General features: G+C 33.0%; 1 protein-coding gene and 3 pseudogenes across 1 annotated transcript; 3 read left to right on the top strand and 1 right to left on the bottom strand.

Annotated features, from left to right (window-relative positions):
- Window positions 1-780: 780 nt before the first annotated feature.
- Window positions 781-2,511, top strand: LOC140833614 (polygalacturonase-like; annotated as a pseudogene).
- A 427-nt stretch (window positions 2,512-2,938) lies between these two features.
- On the top strand, window positions 2,939-5,252 carry LOC140833613 (polygalacturonase-like; annotated as a pseudogene).
- Window positions 5,253-5,845: 593 nt separating this feature from the next.
- On the top strand, window positions 5,846-9,148 carry LOC140835095 (uncharacterized; annotated as a pseudogene).
- Window positions 9,149-13,168: 4,020 nt separating this feature from the next.
- On the bottom strand, window positions 13,169-16,293 carry LOC140835094 (fatty acyl-CoA reductase 2, chloroplastic-like). The gene is made up of 9 exons (XM_073200441.1): window positions 15,923-16,293; window positions 15,641-15,741; window positions 15,356-15,555; window positions 15,176-15,276; window positions 14,842-15,067; window positions 14,337-14,498; window positions 14,130-14,211; window positions 13,540-13,931; window positions 13,169-13,415 (listed from the first exon to the last, which is right to left on the bottom strand). The coding sequence occupies exons 1-9, from the start codon at window positions 16,218-16,220 to the stop codon at window positions 13,250-13,252; spliced, it is 1,728 nt and encodes a 575-aa protein (XP_073056542.1). The 5' UTR covers window positions 16,221-16,293; the 3' UTR covers window positions 13,169-13,249.
- Window positions 16,294-19,932: the final 3,639 nt, after the last annotated feature.

The raw sequence follows: 19,932 nt of genomic DNA, 5'->3' as shown, positions 1-19,932 counted from the left end.
ATTAATCGGATATTAATTTTCACTTTGGATAAAATGTAAAACGAAATCTACATACCTCACCATATTTTTACTGTTCAATTATTTCACTATTTGGTCTACAGCACAATAGTGTATCTACACACACGATTTAAGCTTTTAAAGGTTCTAAAAAGTGACCAAGAGTCGAAATCAAGTTTCAAGCTTTTAAAAATTTAATCGGATTTAAGTATTGTGTTTACAAGAGTTTGTTTTAAGTGATTCGAAATTGTTAACATATAAGTTCTTGCAAATACTATCTTAGTACGAGATTAAGCATTTAATTTGTTCATTTATCTATCTTTCCCTAATATTACCAAATAACAATATATTATTGGCATGAAAAACCATCAACCTCGGCGGGCCCAAAACAGTTTTCGTTTGTTGTGGAAACATATTTCAATTATATACTTAATAAATTCTCTGGAAATTAGCTAGGTAGGTACAGTACGCTAGCAATTCTCAGGGTTCCTGTTCCTTTGTTATATGTAAGCGAACAAATGCTAAACGTCAATCGAATTAATTTTCTTTGGTTTAAATTCTCAATTTCTAGAGCTACAATAGGACAAAGTAATTAGAAAGGACCAAAAACGGAATCTAGCTATATGGGATATATATATATATATATATATATATATATATATATATATATATATATATATATATATATATATATCTATGATTTACATGAAAATGAAGGCTTATAAATACCTCATTAAGACATCAATGACACACAATACAAAAGTCACAGAACTAAATGTTTGCTTAGGCAAACAAAAATGATCCAAATTCTCATTTTAACCTTATTCCACTTCTCACCATCATCATCTGCAGCCAACAAAATCTACAACGTGATGAATTTCGGGGCAAAACCCGATGCCAAAACCGACTGTGCAAATTCTTTTCTTTCTGCATGGGGTGCAGCCTGTTCTACCAGGCAACCGGTGGTGATTTACGTGCCACCGGGACGATATCTTTCGGGAAATATTCGTTTTGATGGGGCAACATGTAAAAACAATGCAACAACTATTCGCATAGATGGAACTCTAGTAGCTCCCTTAAATTATAATGTTATCGGGGGTACCGACAGCTGGGTGAAGTTTGAAAGCGTTACCGGAGTTTCGATATACGGCGGAACCCTAGATGGGCGAGGCAATAGATTGTGGGCTTGCAAGAATTCTGGCAAGAGTTGTCCTCGAGGAGCTACGGTATGTCGATATTAGTTAACGTGGGAATTTAATTTAGTAGGTTTCATTTGCATGTGTTAAACACCTCTGGCTAGCTAGAATATGTTATTGTCTTAGTCATGCATAAATAAAAATTTATTTGTAAAATAAATTTAAATTACGTTTGGTATGAAATTACATGCGCTAAATTATGATAGAAATCTGAAGAGGATATTTGCACAAAATAAAAAAAAAAAGTATGAAATCGATAGTTTCGGGTGCATTTTAATTACATTTCCAACCAAAAAAATTATGTCTTATACCCGAATACTTGTTTACAAATAGAGTTCAATTGATACTTAATTGTAATTTGATTCTGATAAATTCTCAGTCATTGTTGTTCTACAACTCGAAGAAAATAATTGTCAACGGATTATCCTCAACAAACAGCCAAATGTTTCACATCTTGTTGGATGGATGTCACGATGTCGAATTCGTCAATATGAAAATTTTAGCCCCCGGAAACAGTCCCAACACCGATGGTCTTCACGTGAAACAGTCGTGGGGAGTCACCATCGTCCAACTCTTACATCAGCACCGGAGACGATTGCATCTCTATCGGCCCCGGAAACTCGAACATATGGATCGAGAACATCGCATGTGGCCCAGGACACGGGATAAGGTACATCGATCGACTTAATTTCACGATATTGTGATATTAATAATAAATTATTTATTAAATTTTTTTCGGGGCAGTATTGGAAGTCTTGGGTGGGATATGGAAGAGGCAGGAGTACAGAATGTGACCGTTAAAACAGTTACATTGACTGGAACTGAAAATGGCGTGAGGGTGAAGACATGGGCAAGGCCTAGCAATGGCTTCGTTCGTAATGTCTTATTCCAGCATATTGTCATGGTTAATGTCCAAAATCCCGTTATTATTGACCAAAATTACTGCCCCAACGACCATAATTGTCCCCACCAGGTAAATTATCATCCAAAATCTTAACTAAAATTAAATATATATAGTCTGTCTCTGACACTAATTTCCTCAGAGCTCGGGCGTGAAGATAAGCGATGTAACGTATCGAGATATTCATGGAACATCGGCAACGGAAGTGGCAATAAAATTTGACTGCAGTAAAACATATCCCTGCAAAGGAATCACCTTGGATGAAATCAACCTTACTCACGGAGATAAAACAGCCATTGCGTCCTGTGACAATGCCCGGGGCACGGCCACGGGAGTTGTACACCCAACCAGTTGCTTGTAGGGGAGAAGTTTTATGTTCTAGATTAACATACATATGTAACTTACATTATATGTGTGTGTGTGTTTTCTATGCACGTCATCTCCGTGTCTTTCAGTATATAACATATTAATCCGTCTAATATATATCTTTTATCCATAAAAGTATCTAATTAAGATAATAAATAATATATCGAATCATTTTTGTCTAAGTTCACGCACTCCAAGAAGCATCCAACTGTTTGCTAAATTTTCTGTCCCAAGCAAAGCCGTTTTCTGTTGAATGTTAGCAATACCCACAAAGGTTAACCAATTTATTAATTTCCGTATTTGATTGACTTATATTTTAATTAAAATACACTTTCCCTTTCTATTTTCTCTCGGTTCAAAAGAAGAAAAGAAAGGAAAAGAAACCACTATCGTAGAAAACACAAGCTTTTTACCTCCAAATCAACCTATAAATATGCAACTCCCCACTACCCAAAAACTCCCAACTCCCAAAATAAAATCAAAACCTCCCCCCCCTCTCAAAACCCACTAAAAAAATCCCGTACAAAATGCATCTTACGAACTCTATTGCCAACACACTTGTTCTTGCACTTTTCTTCATCTTATACCACAAATCATTTGCTACTCCAACCATAATAAATGTCGTGGATTTAGGTGCGAAGCCAGATGCAAAGACCGACTCCACTGCCGCATTCTCAACAGGCATGGTCCTCGGCCTGTGGCTCAACAAATCCCTCCACCATTTATGTGCAGCAGGAAGGTTCTTGCTCAAGAACTTACACTTTAGTGGTCCTTGCAAGAATAAGGCCATAACCGTTCAAGTCGACGGCACCCTCGTTGCCCCCCTCAACTATAACGTCATTGGGAATGTCGGAAACTGGCTACTTTTCGAGGGGGTCGATGGTGTTTCTATTCGAGGCGGCACCCTCGATGGCCAAGGTGCCGGCTTGTGGGCTTGTAAGATGCATGGCAGCAATTGCCCTAGTGGTGCGACTGTAAGTGTTTTTTGTATTCTCGTATTTTTGCAAAACATCCGTAGTAACAATTTTTTTTTTGTTTTATTTTCTCAACTTACTGATTTCCCTTGATTATGGTTTCAAAACATGGATTTTTTTATATTTAAAAGTATTTGTTTTTAGTATTGTGGTGCAAGCAAGCTGCTAGGCTAGAATTAAAGCTTGGAGGATTCAAAATGGGAGGTTATGATTTCTTGGTCATGTGGGATGTTAAGTGGCCATATTTGTAGGAGATTAACTACTTTCAGGTTAGTGAGAAAGTGTATGGTCACGGTTATTTGAAAGACAATAATCACACATTAAATTTGTTTTAAATTTTAATAAATTACATAACGTAAGTATCTAATTTCTCGAAATGATTAAACGCATCTGTCCACTAATATTCTTGAACCGACTTGCTCGACGAAATCAATTACATGTCGGCATCTTTATATATATTATTGTATTATTTGTTATATATATCTTGATAAGTCAACATTTCCAAACATAAGCTTCAACTAAAATTATTAGTAAATTTACATTCAAATCATAATCACATATTGTACGTGTATGCACGCAGCAGATGTTGCTGTAATTGACCTTGATTATTTGTTGCTCGCTAATTAAAAATTATAAGTTTAAATTTGGACAAAATTTCGAAATTTCATTTATCTCGCAGTCTTTGGGAGTATCGAATTCAAAAAACGTAGGAAATTATTGGACTGAAATCCCTGAATAGCCAAATGTTTCATATCGTGATAAACGGATGCGAAAACGTGAAGTTGCAAGGAGTCAACATTTTGGCTCCACGAAACAGCCCCAACACAGATGGGATTCACGTTCAATTATCCACCGATGTCACCATTTTGAACTCTAAAATCAGTACTGGAGACGATTGCGTCTCGATCGGTCCTGGAGCCACCAATTTGTTGATCGAAAAGGTCGACTGTGGCCCCGGACATGGCATCAGGTATGTGCACAAATTTCTCTGAATATAATACACAGCATCTGATGAATTTCACATATTATAACTGGTTTCAACGTCTTTGGATTTTTTTCCCATCTCGAAACTTGAACTCAGCATTGGAAGCTTAGGCAAGGATTTTGATGAAGCTGGAGTACAAAATGTGTCAGTTAAAACGGTTACGTTTAAAGATGCACAAAATGGGCTGAGGATTAAGACATGGGGAAGACCAAGCAAAGGGTTTGTTTATAATGTTGTGTTTCAGCATGCGATAATGACCAATGTGCAAAACCCTATCGTGATAGACCAAAATTATTGCCCCGGCAGCAAAAATTGTCCTGGACAGGTTTTTTTTTTATTATTATTATTTATTTATAAAACTTATATTTTCAGTAAAAATATTATTCATAAAATTTTATTTTATTTTTCCATTGGATGACTAATTAGCACATTTGATATATATTCATATGATGTTATTTCATATAGGTGTCAGGTGTGAAGATTAGAGATGTTAGTTATCGGGATATTCACGGGACATCAGCCACTGAAGTGGCTGTGAAATTTGATTGCAGCAAGATCAGACCCTGCGACCAAATCAAATTGGAAAACGTTAGCCTAAGTTACCGGAATCATGCGCCCAAGTCTCTGTGTTCTAATGCGGCAGGGACGACTACCGGTCGAGTCAAGCCCACAAGTTGTTTGGTCTAAGGAGATCAACCCACGAGCTCGATTTTCTTTGATCATGTGGCGTGTCAGCTATATATATTAGCAATAGCCGCCCTTGAATGAAATTATATGTAAATTTTCTTCTGATTTTATTTTAATATATATAATTGCTAGTCGATATATTTCGATTTTGACTTGAAACATGAAAAGAGGACGTACTACATTCTTTTTAGTAAACCTCCCAATATTGACCGTTGACAAGAATGATGCAAAAATTAGAGTCGTTCCCAACATTGCCATAAAATCTGAATGTAATGTTGTATATGTATTAATCACTATGATGTTGATGGCCGAACAGTTAGAGCAAAAAAAAAAAAAGGAGAATTGTGTATTTTATTAAAAATATTAGCATATGATCAATCCTCTCTATCAAAGATTATTAACTAATTATTACATTTTGCTCATTTCAAACAATCAACAAGACAAAAAACTCCTCCCCATGTAATGAATTATGTTTTTTAATACATGTAATAAAAAATATCGGAAGACCATTTTATGATAATTGGGTGATTAGTTATAATAATAATAATTTAATTATATAAAGTAGGAAAATAATATATTATGCAAGTGTTGTCTTGCACAGATCGAAACATCAACCAAAAAGTGAAATAAATAAGAAGTAATTAAGTGATATTTACTTGTTTGAATTTTTTTTGAATAAGAAATAAGAATAAAATTCGGACATGTGATCTAACTCCACTGATATCCAGAAAAGTTGTGCTTTAAAGTCAGGAGAACTGCAGCAACTCATATTGATAGTGTACATCTTGAGAGGATAATTGATAGCTTGAAAAAATTTCCAATCTTTAATCTTGACGGTGGCTCTTGGAATCAGTTCTTTTAATTTCAGATTTTACGTCGAAATCGATAGAATTCGGGATCTTTATTCTGTGCAACTTGGTTATTTTTGGAAGCGGTTTGAGTTATTACATCCACTTTAGGTTGGGGTTTTATAGATTTTAGTTTGTTGATGGGTTCTTGTGAGGTTCTGCAAGAGTTTTGAGGTCGAAGTTTTTAGCTTTATATCATTATCAAGATTCCCAGGCCAGGTACTTTGTTCTTTTGTCTGATTTTTCTATCAGGTTTTTTTTTATAAGCGACGTCTTTAAATTCTTGAGACGGTGTGCTTAATCATTTAAATTTTGTGAAATTTATGTTTGATCATGGAGAAATGTGGTTGATTTTATGAAGTTACAGTGAGTGAAACAGTTTGAACATTCATTACAGGAAACTTTCGACAGATATGGAGCCTATCATGGAGAAACAAAGGAGTTTTCGTGGTATAGTGGTGGAGAAACAGAAGAGCTTTAAAGGGTTAATGGAGAAGCAGAAAAGCTTCAGGCTAGCAATGGAGAGGCAGCTGAGTTTTGGTGGTGAGAGGAAAAAGAACAAGGATTCCCCGGGGAAGCGAGGGGATTCCCCTCTTCATCTTGCCGCTCGGTCGGGGAATTTAGGGAGGGTGAAAGAAATAATTCAGAAATTTGATAATATTAATAACGGTGTAAGAGATTTGCTGTCGAATCAGAACCTAGAAGGCGAGACTCCTTTATATGTTTCTGCAGAAAACGGGCATGTATCGGTTGTTGGGGAGTTATTGAGTTATTCGGATGTTGAGGTTGCCTCCATTGCGGCTAATAATGGCTATGATCCCTTCCATGTGGCTGCCAAGCAGGGTCATCTTGGTAAGTTTTTAATCAAGTTATTTGTTGCTCGGTTTTATCAGTTATCCATTCTTTCTAGAGGGCTTTTAGCTATGGAAGCAGTATTGTTGATGATTGTGCTTTCTTAATGCTTTTGGTGGTTTTTGGCTTTTCTTTGCTAATGGGTTTTTCTTGGTGTATCATGTACATATGATTTCCTAAATGTTTTTTTTTGGGTTCAATTTGGTAAACGTGAAAGATATTCTAGATTTGTGGAGTTGTGGGACTTCCCTCACAACCTTTCCTAGATAATGGGAACTCTTAGTGTTCAAGTCTGATTTTTACCCTTGTATGTGGAGAGAGTTATTCAAGGTGGATAAACGTGAAAGATATTCTAGATTTGTGGAGTTGACTCTGCATGCTTGATGCTTACAAGTATTATTAAGCAAAGGTGGGCTTAGAAAATGGAAATAAGAGTCGCAAATTAAAAGATAAATTACATCTGAATTTTGTTTTTCCAATCTTGGTGGAGTGTTAGAAGTGTTCAAATCCTTGCCCTTTCCCATATGTCAGATTATCTAGTAGTTGACTCTGTGTACAATGAATTCGCACAAGTATATTGGAATAAAATTTGAAATAAAAAGAAGCAACTGAACAACCCAAAAAGGGGAAAAAAGTTGTCCAAGAGATTTCAAGTGCTCATATTCATCAGTATTTGGTAAATTACAGATGTGCTGAAGGAACTGCTTCGTTTTTTCCCCAGCCTGATCATGACCACAGATGCTACCAATTCTACTGCCTTACATACAGCAGCTGCTCAGGGACATGTTCACGTGGTAAACCTCCTTCTGGATATTGATTCCAACCTAGCGAAGATTGCTCGAAATAATGGGAAGACTGTGCTTCACACGGCAGCGAGGATGGGCCATTTGGAAATAGTAAAATCCCTTTTGAAAAAAGATCCGAGTACTGGTTTTAGAACCTGATAGAAAAGGCCAAACAGCATTGCATATGGCTGTTAAGGGGCAGAACGTAGATATTGTCATGGAGCTTATAAAACCAGACCCGACTGTATTGAAGTTGGAAGATACCAAGGGCAACACTGCCCTCCATATTGGAACAAGAAAAGGCCGTATTCAGGTTCGTTCAAAAAATCTTGCTGTGTCACTGTTTACATTCTCAAAGTGGCTAAGGCAGAGATATTGTTTCCTTACCTTGCAGATAGTACGATGTTTAATAGTCAATGAGGGTATTGACTTAAATGCAACTAATAGTTCTGGAGAGACGCCTCTGGATATTGCCAGCAAGTTTGAAACTCCCGAACTAGTTACCATCTTGAAGGAAGCAGGAGCTATGCATTCTAAAGATCATGGGAAACCACAAAGTGCGGCAAAGCAACTCAAGCAGACCGTCAGTGACATTAAACATGATGTCCAGTCCCAACTCCAGCAGAGTCGCCAGACTGGCTTCAGGGTACGAAAAATTGCCAAGAAAGTTAAGAAGCTTCACCTTGAGGGTCTTAATAATGCCATAACTTCCGCAACAGTCGTGGCTGTCCTTATTGCTACAGTTGCTTTTGCCGCCATCTTCACAGTACCTGGCCAATATGTCGAGAAGAAAACCAATGGATTCGCTTTAGGGGAGGCCAACATAGCAAATAATGCAGCTTTTGTAGTCTTCTTTCTTTTCGACAGTTTTGCCTTGTTCATCTCCCTGGCTGTGGTCCTGGTTCAAACATCTGTGGTTGTGATCGAGCACCAGGCCAAGAAGCAGCTCATGTTTATTATAAACAAGCTTATGTGGTTGGCTTGTCTCTTTATTTCAATTGCTTTTATTTCGCTTACGTATATTGTTGTTGGAGCTCATGAGAAATGGCTTGCTATATATGCTACCGTGCTTGGTTCCATTATAATGATGACTACAATTGGCTCAATGTGCTTTTGTGTGGTTCAGCACCGGTTAGAAGACTCGAGAATGAGAACCATAAGGAGAGGTGGGACGCTCTCACGTTCTTTTTCAATGTCTAATATGGTGTCGGATCCAGAGACATACAGTGAGAGATACAAGAGAATGTATGCTGTTTAGAACCAGTTACACGTGCATAGTGAACTCTACGCACTGGAAAACTCGTCCGGGAAGCTCGTATCGAATGGTGATGATTTTGTTAGTTTTGGGGGTTGAATAAAGGGGAAGTATTCATTATGGTGTTGTAACTTTCATAGTAATGTATAGGATTCTACAAGGGTAAGAGATGTATAACAGTTTGTGATCTGTCGGAAATCACAGATAGCAAGAGTGGCGATGAGCAAGATTTGTGATATTAGTTTGAAATATCATGTATTATGGATCTACATAATTATAATTTTACTAAATTTTCTCGAGTATCTTGCTGGGAATATTATTTTTAATCAGCTTCCAACTCATCAGAATTCAAATCCATGAAAGAGGTAAATTTTAAACTTTAATCTTGATTGAAAACCAATATTATCTCGGGTAATTTCGAAACTCCAAATTTACACGAACAAAATCATTCTTAAACTTGAACTTTAAATATATACATTGCATTCATCGGATAAACTTATCATTCACATATTGATGTTCAATTTTTCTATATTTTATCATATTCAATAGGCGATTGTCACTTTATTGGTGCTCAAATAAATCTATATAATAAGCGTGTAGTATATTAAAATTATATATATACACGAATCTCAGTTTCATTCCATTCATTATAATTGTTTATATTGAATATAAAAATTTAAGTTTTGGGACTCAAGATGTAAATTTTCAAAAACAACCGAAAGTCGTAATAAAAATGAAAGTGGAAACAATGATTTAAAAAAAATAATATTTAATATACAGAACTTTTTTTATCAACAAAAAACTATTCATTAGTGAAGTAGTAGATAATAATTTTCCCTACAAATTTTCTCTCTTTACCATAATTTATTTTTTGAATAAAAAGAGCGCACCTCAGTGCAGGAACAGGTGATGTGTAACTCAAGGACTAAGACAGTGACGCTGCACCAACTAAAAACTAATTTCAACTGTTTATTTTTTAAAATCTCCCAACTGTATTAAGTTAAAGAGTGGGTACCCTATGATCTCACAGATCATAATATATGATACGTGTCAACTATATCCATATTCACAATAAAAAGTAATATTTTTTCATGGACGACTCAAATAAGAGATTCGTCTCTCAAATACGACACGTGAGGAGTTCGTGTTAAAATTACACATTTTAGTTAATAATTAAACTTTTGGAAAGTGTGACTGGTTAAAATCCATTACAATAATTAATTAAGAATTTAAAATTTTCAACATTAGTATTGTTGCGTGTTTATCTTCTGTTAGGTAACAACATGGATTAATTTTAAATTAAGATGTTGAATAAATAATATATACCAATTTATATTATATATAGCTAACATGCATGCGTTTCTTGATAATTGAAAGAGTCTAAAAATACTTTATAATATTTTATTTGTTTTATTTAATGTCTTGACTGAGTTAATTTGATGTTGACTGGATCATAATAAAAACTATATATATAGGATAAGATAATGAATATAAATAATTAATTATTAGTCAAAGCTAAGGGAAGGATAAAATTAATTTCCTAGTCATGCATACATCATCTTATATATTATTGGCATCTTTTTAAATGCTTATTTCAAATACATACCTTCTTCTATAAGTTTGAAAAAAAAGTTGTTTTTTTTTCAGTAGATATAGTTTTTTTTTTCAATATATATATATATCTACACATGAATGTTGAGAGGCCAAATTAAAAGTTGGGTGGGTGAACAAGAGAGACAGAGACATGACTTTTTTGTGACGTGTCTAATATATATCTTATACAATACGTACTTAGAATTAACACAAAAATTCTTATAAAATTGTTTCATAGATCAGATTTATGAGATGAATTTTTTACCCGACCTAATTAATTAATGAAAAAATATTTTTTATGTCAAAAATATTACTTTTCGTTGTAAATATACATAAAGTCGACCTTGATTATTCATTTCATATCGAAAACTTAGGAATGGTAATTTTGCAACCTTTTTGTTCCATAATGAAACATAATATGAAAATTATCTATTATTTTGTAAGAAAAAAACATCAAACTTTTGTTGGAATATAATATATTAATTCAGGAGTTAGCTTCCTCGTAACAACCTAATATTTGGAACTCTTGGTGAGGCTGCTAAACAAAAAATATATACATATATATATATAATATAATTAAATAAGCAGAGTGAAATAAAGGTATTCCTTGAAAAAGATCGGCAAGACTTCCACTAGCCCCAACCCCAACCGGCCAACGCCAACCCCAACCCCAACCCCAACTTCTTTTTTGACCAAATTAAAATTGAAGTAGACAAATAGTTTTAGTGTTTTATAAGTAAAAAAAATTTAAAAATATGTTTTTGGATAAGATTTTTGTTAAAAAAAATTTTAAGTATAGTTTTTGAAAAATAATTGAGAAATTTTTTTATGTTTTAGAAATAAAGACAACGATGAAAATGAACACTTTTAACTGTAAAAATATTTTTATAAAATAGTTTACAAAGACATTTGTTTTAATAAAAAGGTTTTATAAGTAGTACAAAGCCCTAATATTGTTCTTAATATACTTTTTTATATTAAAGTTCATTAACTTGTCTAATTTTGTGTTTGTTTTTATTACATTATTTTTTTAAAAAAATTGTTTGTTTTTTTATCTAATTGATGACTTATTAAATCATTATTTTATTATATCATGTCAGGATTGTGATAAATTAGGATGGGAACAAAAAAAAAAATCAAAACTAATGCACCAAAACCTAAAATAAGAAAAATTAATTGATCAAGAAATTATTTTCCCATTCATATTACAACATAGAAGAACGGCCGAGCAAGTTAAGCGTAGGATTTTTGAAGTCTTGTAACTATTTTATTTCTTTCTCAAGTTGATCAATAAAACATTAGACACGAAAATATATATATATATTAGATATACATATGCATACCACTTAGAGAATAAAATACTCCATTTTCTCAAAGAAAGCATAAAAAATGCTCAATTTGGTATGTTTTTTCGATTAAAAAAAACAAGAAACGCGTTATTTGCTTCCACTTTTTGTATTATTATTTAGATAGAAAAAGTCTTCCCAAATATCAACTAATAATAAAATACTCACCGAACCCAAAGTCTACAAACAATTATCATTTTACTTGCCCTCAACTCCCATCCCATACCTACAAAAGAATCGATTCAATATATATAAATAATACCATCACCAAAAACTACTTCATGGAGGGCTTTCTTCCGTTGGTGTATAAAACTTTAAGGAAGAATAAAATTCGAAGAAGATACGAGTGTCTCTCTTCCGGGGCGGCAGAGTCTTATAACATATCGGATTTCTACCACTCAGAGGATGCTTATCGTCCTCGTGATGCGATGATATTGCGACCCGAGCCGGCGAAGGTACCGGGTTCCCGTGGTGCTCACCACCGGCGGTATAACTCGGTCCATGTGGATCATCATGTCAAGACTAGTGCTTCTGCATCTCATGAATTCGAATATCTTGATCGTGGCTGTGACAAGCCTAAGCAACTCGTCAGGTTTAGAAGCCACAGGATGTTTTCATGTATAAATGGTATATGAACGTCTCATCAACTTATTTATTAATGTTTTCAAAACTTTAATTAAGATGTCAAATATTCTTATTAATGTTTTCAAAACTTTAATTAAGATGTCAAATATTCCCATTTTCCTGTTTTGTTCAGTATAATACTATTCTGTGATTTGTGTTGTTTTGTTTTGTAAATATAAATACATGAGGGATTTGGTCAAGAATGGATATTGTTATCTAATTTTCTATCTTGTTCCGATCAATCATGTACATCATTTAATTTTCAATTACCAGACGGGGTCGGTCATCAAATTCTGTGGCCTATAAGCTTCAAAAAAAGGGGGGGAAAAATAATGTGTCTTAGCCATTCAAGACACGTACTCCATCTTGAAACGAAATTCATCCATATATATAACAAAATATTGATCTATTTGCTAGTTGCTCTTCATTGTATTCAATATATGATTGTCACATCAGCGATTGGTAGGATAAATGGACACGATAGATGGACAACATATCAAATTCAGAGCTTAAACACACATTTAATTACAATTTGAGAGCTGTGATATTTATTTGCAAGTGCATGAGTCTAAAATTTATAATTTGGTTATTTAAATGGGTGTCGTACTTATTCATACTCTATTTTTTATATTTGAACTTCACTTATCAATAAATTTTACGCGAGTATAAAATTCATTACACTATTTAAGTACTTCGATCATTAATGGAGATGGGGACACTTCACATTGTACATCGAGAAAAAAAATTACAATCCTCGATTTTCCATAATTAATTAAAATTATATATCGGCAGAATATGATAATTATGACTAGTCAACGGAAGATAAAATATAAAGATTATTTATGGACATATATTTTTGTGATCAAGTACATATTTTCTCAAACCGGGAATGTGAATTTCTTGAAAATACTTTGTCCAATCTATTTTTGTCACATCTATTTCAAAGCTTATTAGCTCTTCTTCGGACATTTCTTGTAATAATCTCTGAGTATTTCCCGTATGGAACCTGCGCACAACCACAATCAAAGCATTAAATAAAACGACGACTTATTTTTCAGTCGACCAAACTCTAAGACAGAATTAAACCATATATACACAAATAGTATAAAATTACCATTGATCGATCATACCTTCCTTTAATGAATCCTACAAATTCATACATCTTGCAAAGTTGCTCGGCATATGCAACCTTCGCTTTGCATTGTTTTATAACTACTTTTTCATCGGTCCCAACCGCACTGTTTGTCGACCTGTAACGCTCCCATATTTCGCGTCGGGTGTGTTCGGAGAAGTCATTGAAATTGTCGAAATAGTTCATTTTCTTGATCACATAGCTCTCACGTTTCGAATTCGGTAGCGGTGTCGAAGCAAAGTATTCGTAAATCATGTCGAAAAAGTCGCAAAATGGCAACGGGTTTCTAGCAGCGGATGCCACATGGTACACATTCAGTCCCGGTTTTGCTAAAAGCCCATGCTTTGCAATAGCTGCAACGATGGTATTCGCCACCATATCCACCGGTATCTACGCACAGAAATTTAAAATAATCGATCAGATTAGATTTCAAATCCAAATAAAGTATTAGTTAGTACGTACAACCTTATATATAATTATTCAATATACTGCATAGTTCCCTGTCATAATTACACTTGTAACATGCAAAATAATACCGAGTACAAGTTAAAAAAAGACCAAAAAGGGTAACAGTTTGATTGTACTTACAATGTCCATGCTAACTTGGGGATCAGCCAAATAAGCTGGAAGTTGGCCTTTTCCAAAAGAAAGGATCACGGGATCATACATCCTACCAAACCATTGGTTCAAGCACAATAAGATAAAAAAATCTTTGATTGGTATGGTTAAGTAGCATTATAATTTATACATAAAAGGAAAATAAGTTGAGGCGGGGCGGAGCGAGTCGAACCGAACCTATTTCCTTGTATCCATCCAGGAAAAGGACCTTGGTAACAACTTTCAATAACAGATGGTCTAATAATGAGCACAGGTACCTCTCCTTTGATTTCATGGATAGCCATCTCCCCCATGGCTTTTGTCATATGATAAGCATTATACCATCCGTAAAATTCTGATCTGTAAAATTGGGGGAAAAAATCAAATTTTATACTAATTTGGCTTTCTTTTTCAATTCTTTAATGGTGCATGCATTAATTGTCATTTTCTATCGTAACCTAATAAAACTCGCAAAATTTTTATGGGAATTTTCATACTCTATCTAATTCGTTGTAAAACACATGCTGGAGTATACTTAATTAAAACCATGTTTATGATCAAGTAGTAAAAAAATAAAAATTCAAATAGATATATATAATTAAAAGTATGGAACATGAGATGGAAAATAACCGTAGACAGAAAATCTAAAATAAAAAAGTTGGATGTAAAAATCAAATGATCATAATATATACAAGTAAATAACCTTTCTTGTCCCAACTTCTTCAAATATTTGGTAGCATCGATAATTAGATCTTGATCAGAGGAATTGGTGCACAATCTCCTCGACAGCCATGACTCGTCGCCTAAATCTAACCGAGGAAACGAACACGGACCATTCTCATTCTGATCATCCTCCTTATTTCTCACATTTTCTCCCATTGTCAATGGCTTTTCCAAGATCATCCCCTCCCTTCTTCCGTTGACATATGCTGCAGATCAATTAAACGCGACATTATATATGCCATTAAAACCGGAACTAATTTCGACATGTCATGTGTTAATTTCATGTGTATCTAGTATATATAACATGAGTATACCAGTGGATAAATGGACAAAAAGGTGGAGATTCTTGCATGATTTGGCAAACCTCATCAATCTTTGAGGTGCATTGGCATTCAGATCAATTAACAAGTCATACCTGAAAAAAAAAAGTTAATTACTGTTAAAAGACATGCAGAATAAACACACAAACACACGACAAATTTTTAAATCATGACCTGTCATTCAGAGTTGTGCTAGCTGCAGATTGTATAATCACATTTACTTCATTTGTAATCGCATTTGCGGAATCATCGTCCATTCCGAGGTTGGGTTTGGTGATATCTCCGACGATGGGAATCAACTTGTCCCTTACAAACGAAACATATGATTTCCCATGTTGTTCTTGCAGACATTTGAATAGCTCGGAGTTTATAATCTACGTATATATTATACATTTGTATAATTAGTATACATATGATCAAAATTAATATATTAATTGCGAGCTAGACTTACAAAAATACCTCTTTTGTCAATCTGTCTAATGCAGCTTCCTTATTCTTTGCCTTGACCAATGCATAAATCTTTCCCACTGGTGTTGATCTTAATATCTTCTCCACCAGAACTATCGATCGAGTTCGAGATCAGAGATATATTATATTCATACGGGAGAGGATAAAATTTACGTATACGGGGAAAAAATAATGCTCGATTTATTAAAAATTATATGAATTTTTAATCTTACATGCATCGTTATAAAATGTTGTAAATAATTAACGAGGGAAAAATGCACGTAGGAGTTGTACCTTTTCCAACGAGACCCGTCGCACCGGTGATAAATATGTTTTTCCCTTGGAAAAACTTATCGATCCCTACTCCGCCCAGGTTCTTGCCGTACTCTTCCATCAATGGAAGCTCCGATTCGAGAGGGTGGCGGAGGATTCGACATGGTATATCGAAGGCTTTTATTTTCAAATTATTGTCTCGTGTCGTGTAATATTTTTTGTTGCTAGTACTACATAAAAAAGAAAGCTTGATTTTTTCATGGTTTATGGTAGGAAATTTGTTTGGACAGCAAAAGAACTGGCTCTGGATTCGTGACATGCTTTAGATTTTTTTGTTGGCAGGAAAATAACTAACAATCCAATATCAATTAGCTAGAATTGAGTAGGTGTGTTATTTTGCGAGTGATTTTGCCTCGGCGCCGTGTTCCAATTTATAGGCGGAAATGTTGGGAATATATATTCCATATTATTAAGTGTGAAACTTTTAGAATAATTAATTTTGGTGTCATGGTCTATTTTAATAATTATATATATTACAAATTTTAATATAAGTCACATTTAGCTTAACGAATAGAGCTTTTGTTTCTTAAGCATCTAGATTCAACTCCTACTTTGGTCTTTGTTTTCTCTTTATTTTTTCTATTTTTTTATTCATATATCGAAATTACAATGTCCTCCCTCACTATTTTTTATAATTATGTTTTCAATCTCATTTAAATATAAAATAAATAAATTATAAAAAATATTGTACACAGCGTGCGTCGGTGTACAAGTATTCATTAAATAGTGTGTGGAAACAATTGGCATATGCAGTAAAATTAATATTGTACTCATATTTATTAATAAAACCAAAAAAACATAAAAATTCTATGAAACTGTTTCACGAGTCAATTTTGTTATACAATTTTTTTCTTCGATCAGATTCATGAAAATGTATTACTTGTTATGTCAAAAATAGTATTTTTATCTCGAAACATGACGAAGTTGGTCGGTTTTACTACTATAGTAAAATTTTGAAAATGTCGTTGTTGACTTGCTAGTTTCGTGTTTTTTATTGCTGAGTAATTCCCCGGATTAACCAATATTTTTTTTATGATCATATCGCTTATTATTGGTCGCTTGCAGTTCGTTACCCATATATGGCTAGCTCCCAAGGCTTGACATTTTTATATTTATTTATATTATATGGTATTTGTTGAAAACAAAAGATTAAGTGTTAAAAATAAAAGTTATAAATATTAAAAATTAGTGTGTGATTATGTATGTAATGATTTATTTATTTTTAAATTATTTTAAAAGAAATTTTACAAATAGGTCTCTCAATTTGTGAAGAAAAACACAATTGAGTAGACAAAATTTTATAAAGTGTGTAGTTTAATATATTTTGTGAGTTTGAGATTTTTATTTTTAACCGTAAATTTTTGCTTTTAACACGTTATCAGCACGATACTCGAAGATTCGGTTCTCCATATTTTTTCAAGCTCCAAAATACAAGAAAAATTTAACAATATTCAAATATAAAATATTTATTTTATTTTTATTTATTTTTATTGTGTATATATTTAATATATAATATAATGTTACTTTATAACCGGAGCCTATGCCATCTCATTATAATAAAGTGATGTGATTATATTATTATGCTGCTTATATAATTTTATTGTATATATATTTGAATAATATCATGTTATTATATAAAAGGAGTCTATGACACCTCATTAATAACGTGATATGATTATTTTACTGTTTATATATTTTTATTGTGTTATATAATAATTATATATGTATTTGTATAATGTCATAGTATTATATAAAAGGAATCTCTGACACCTCATTATAATATTGTGATGTGATATACATAATTATTTAAATATGATTAATATTATATACATTATATTATTACCATAAAATTTACATATACATACATTTATTTTTTTAAGATTTTGTAACGGTCATAAACGGTTTATTTTGACCCTATAAATATGATTTTACAAACACATTCACTCACTCCAAACTTACTCTTCCTCCCTAAAAATTTTCTTCATCAAAATTTTCGAAGAAGAAGAAAAATAGTTCTTTCAAAGTTATTTTGTATAGTTATTTTGGTTATTATACTCACTAGTATTGTATTTATCGGAAATATCTGCCTCACATTTTTTCTTTATTTTTAACAATGCTGTATTTATAATTTATCAGTTACTTTTTATTACCATGTTAATAGATTTAGAAATTAATTAATAAAATTCATTGTTATTTTTCTAGTACCACAATGTAAAATTTGGCAAAACTCGAATTTATTGCGCTCGACATTACATAAAAAAATTATATGCCGTGGACTCTCGATGTAAATATGCATATTAAGTCATTGGGTATAAGTGAGACCATTAAAGAAAGTGGTCTCGTCATCACAAGAAAAAGTAAAAGCTATAATATTTTTACGTCGACATCTTGATGAAGGATTAAAATGTGAATATATCGTTGAAAAATATTACTGGCTTTATGGAAATGATTAAAAGAAAGATTTGAACATATAAGGGAATTTATACTTCTGACCGCCTATGATGAATGAAATACTTAAGATTCCAAGATTCTAAGAAAGTCAGTTATTACAACTTGGCGATATATCGAATAATGTCGCAATTAATATTTTTTGGGCATGAGATTACAGAATCTAAAATGCTTGAAAAACGTTTTTCATTTTTCACGCATCAAATATAACTCTATAACAACAATATAGAGTACGTGGATTTGCGAGATATTATGAATTCATCGCATGTCTTCTTGTTACAGAAAAGAACAATGAGCTGCTAATGAGATATCATCAGTCCCGACCCACTGGATCAACAGCATTTTTAGAAGTAAATGTTGTAACTAAAAATGAATTTAAACCTGGAACCAAAATCAAAGCCAATGACAAGGTTTTGGTCGAGGTCGAAATCAAGGTCGTGGACGTGGAAGTGGTCACGGTCGTAGTTTTGAAAACAATCGAGATAGTTACTTCTATAACTCATCTAAAAAAGGTGTCACGAACCACCCACTGAAAAGACAATATGAAAACATGAGTGTTAATGGAAATCACTCAAAACAATTTGAAAGTTCTTGTTTTAGATGCAATACTCCAGGAAGTTGGTCTCGTATTTGTCGAGCTCCCGAGCACATTTCTAAGATCTATAAAGAATAAATAAAGAGAAAAGAAAAGGAGACCAACTTCACTGAACACAGTGGCCGTTTGAGTGCTCAACTCAATTTGATGCTGCATATTTTCTGAGTCATTTCCCTGAAAATGATCAATATATTGGTGAAATTAAAATGTAAAATATTTTATTTTTGATGTTCTCATATGCTAATGTTTTATTATATAATTATGATATGTCTTATATTTTTCAATAAATTACATATTTATTGTCAGTAATTGTTTTCATTGCATTTTTTTAAGTTCAAATATGAAAACTGCTATTAACAAATCTAAACAAAGAACTAATCTCATGGAAGTTTGCATACCTGATAGTGGTACAACGCACACTATTATCTGATATAAAAGATATTTCTTGGAACTAAAACCAACAAAAATAATGGTGAATACAATATCATGTCATGTAGATTTGATTAAAGGTTGTGGTAAAGCATATTTTTTGTTATCTAATGGTACAAAAATTCTGATAAATGATATCATGTATTCTCACAATCGAAAAGAAAATTGTAGAGTTTTAATGACATATATTCTAATGGGTATGATACTCAGACAATAAACAAATTAAATGAAATGAGAAATATATGTGTCTTACTAGATATAAATCAGAAAATAAATATGTAGTTGAAAAACTAACAATGCTCCCTACTGGATTGCATTATATACATATAAATTCAATTGAATCAAATATGGTAATTGATAATTCTCCAATATTAATCAATTAACAAGATCGATTAGGACATCCTAACTCAACAATGATGTAAAGAATTATAAAAAATATATGTGGTCATCCGCTGAAAGACGAGGAGATCTTTCAAAATAATAAGTTTCAATGCAAAAC

Source organism: Primulina eburnea, chromosome 6 (assembly GCF_022965805.1).
Source record: "Primulina eburnea isolate SZY01 chromosome 6, ASM2296580v1, whole genome shotgun sequence".
Classification (NCBI taxonomy): Eukaryota; Viridiplantae; Streptophyta; class Magnoliopsida; order Lamiales; family Gesneriaceae; genus Primulina; species Primulina eburnea.
The sequence above is the reverse complement of the archived record's forward strand: the minus strand, read 5'-3'. Positions and strand labels throughout refer to the sequence as shown.

Bases quoted from the DNA above. Each gene is read 5' to 3' on its own strand.
- LOC140835094 (XM_073200441.1), bottom strand. From the start codon at position 16,220: ATGTCACGAATCCAGAGCCAGTTCTTTTGCTGTCCAAACAAATTTCCT. The intron at 15,068-15,175 runs GTATACTCATGT...ATTGATCTGCAG, and splicing joins TTTTGTCCATTTATCCACTG to CATATGTCAACGGAAGAAGG. The intron at 14,499-14,841 runs GTTATTTACTTG...CCAATTTTACAG, and splicing joins AAGAAGTTGGGACAAGAAAG to ATCAGAATTTTACGGATGGT.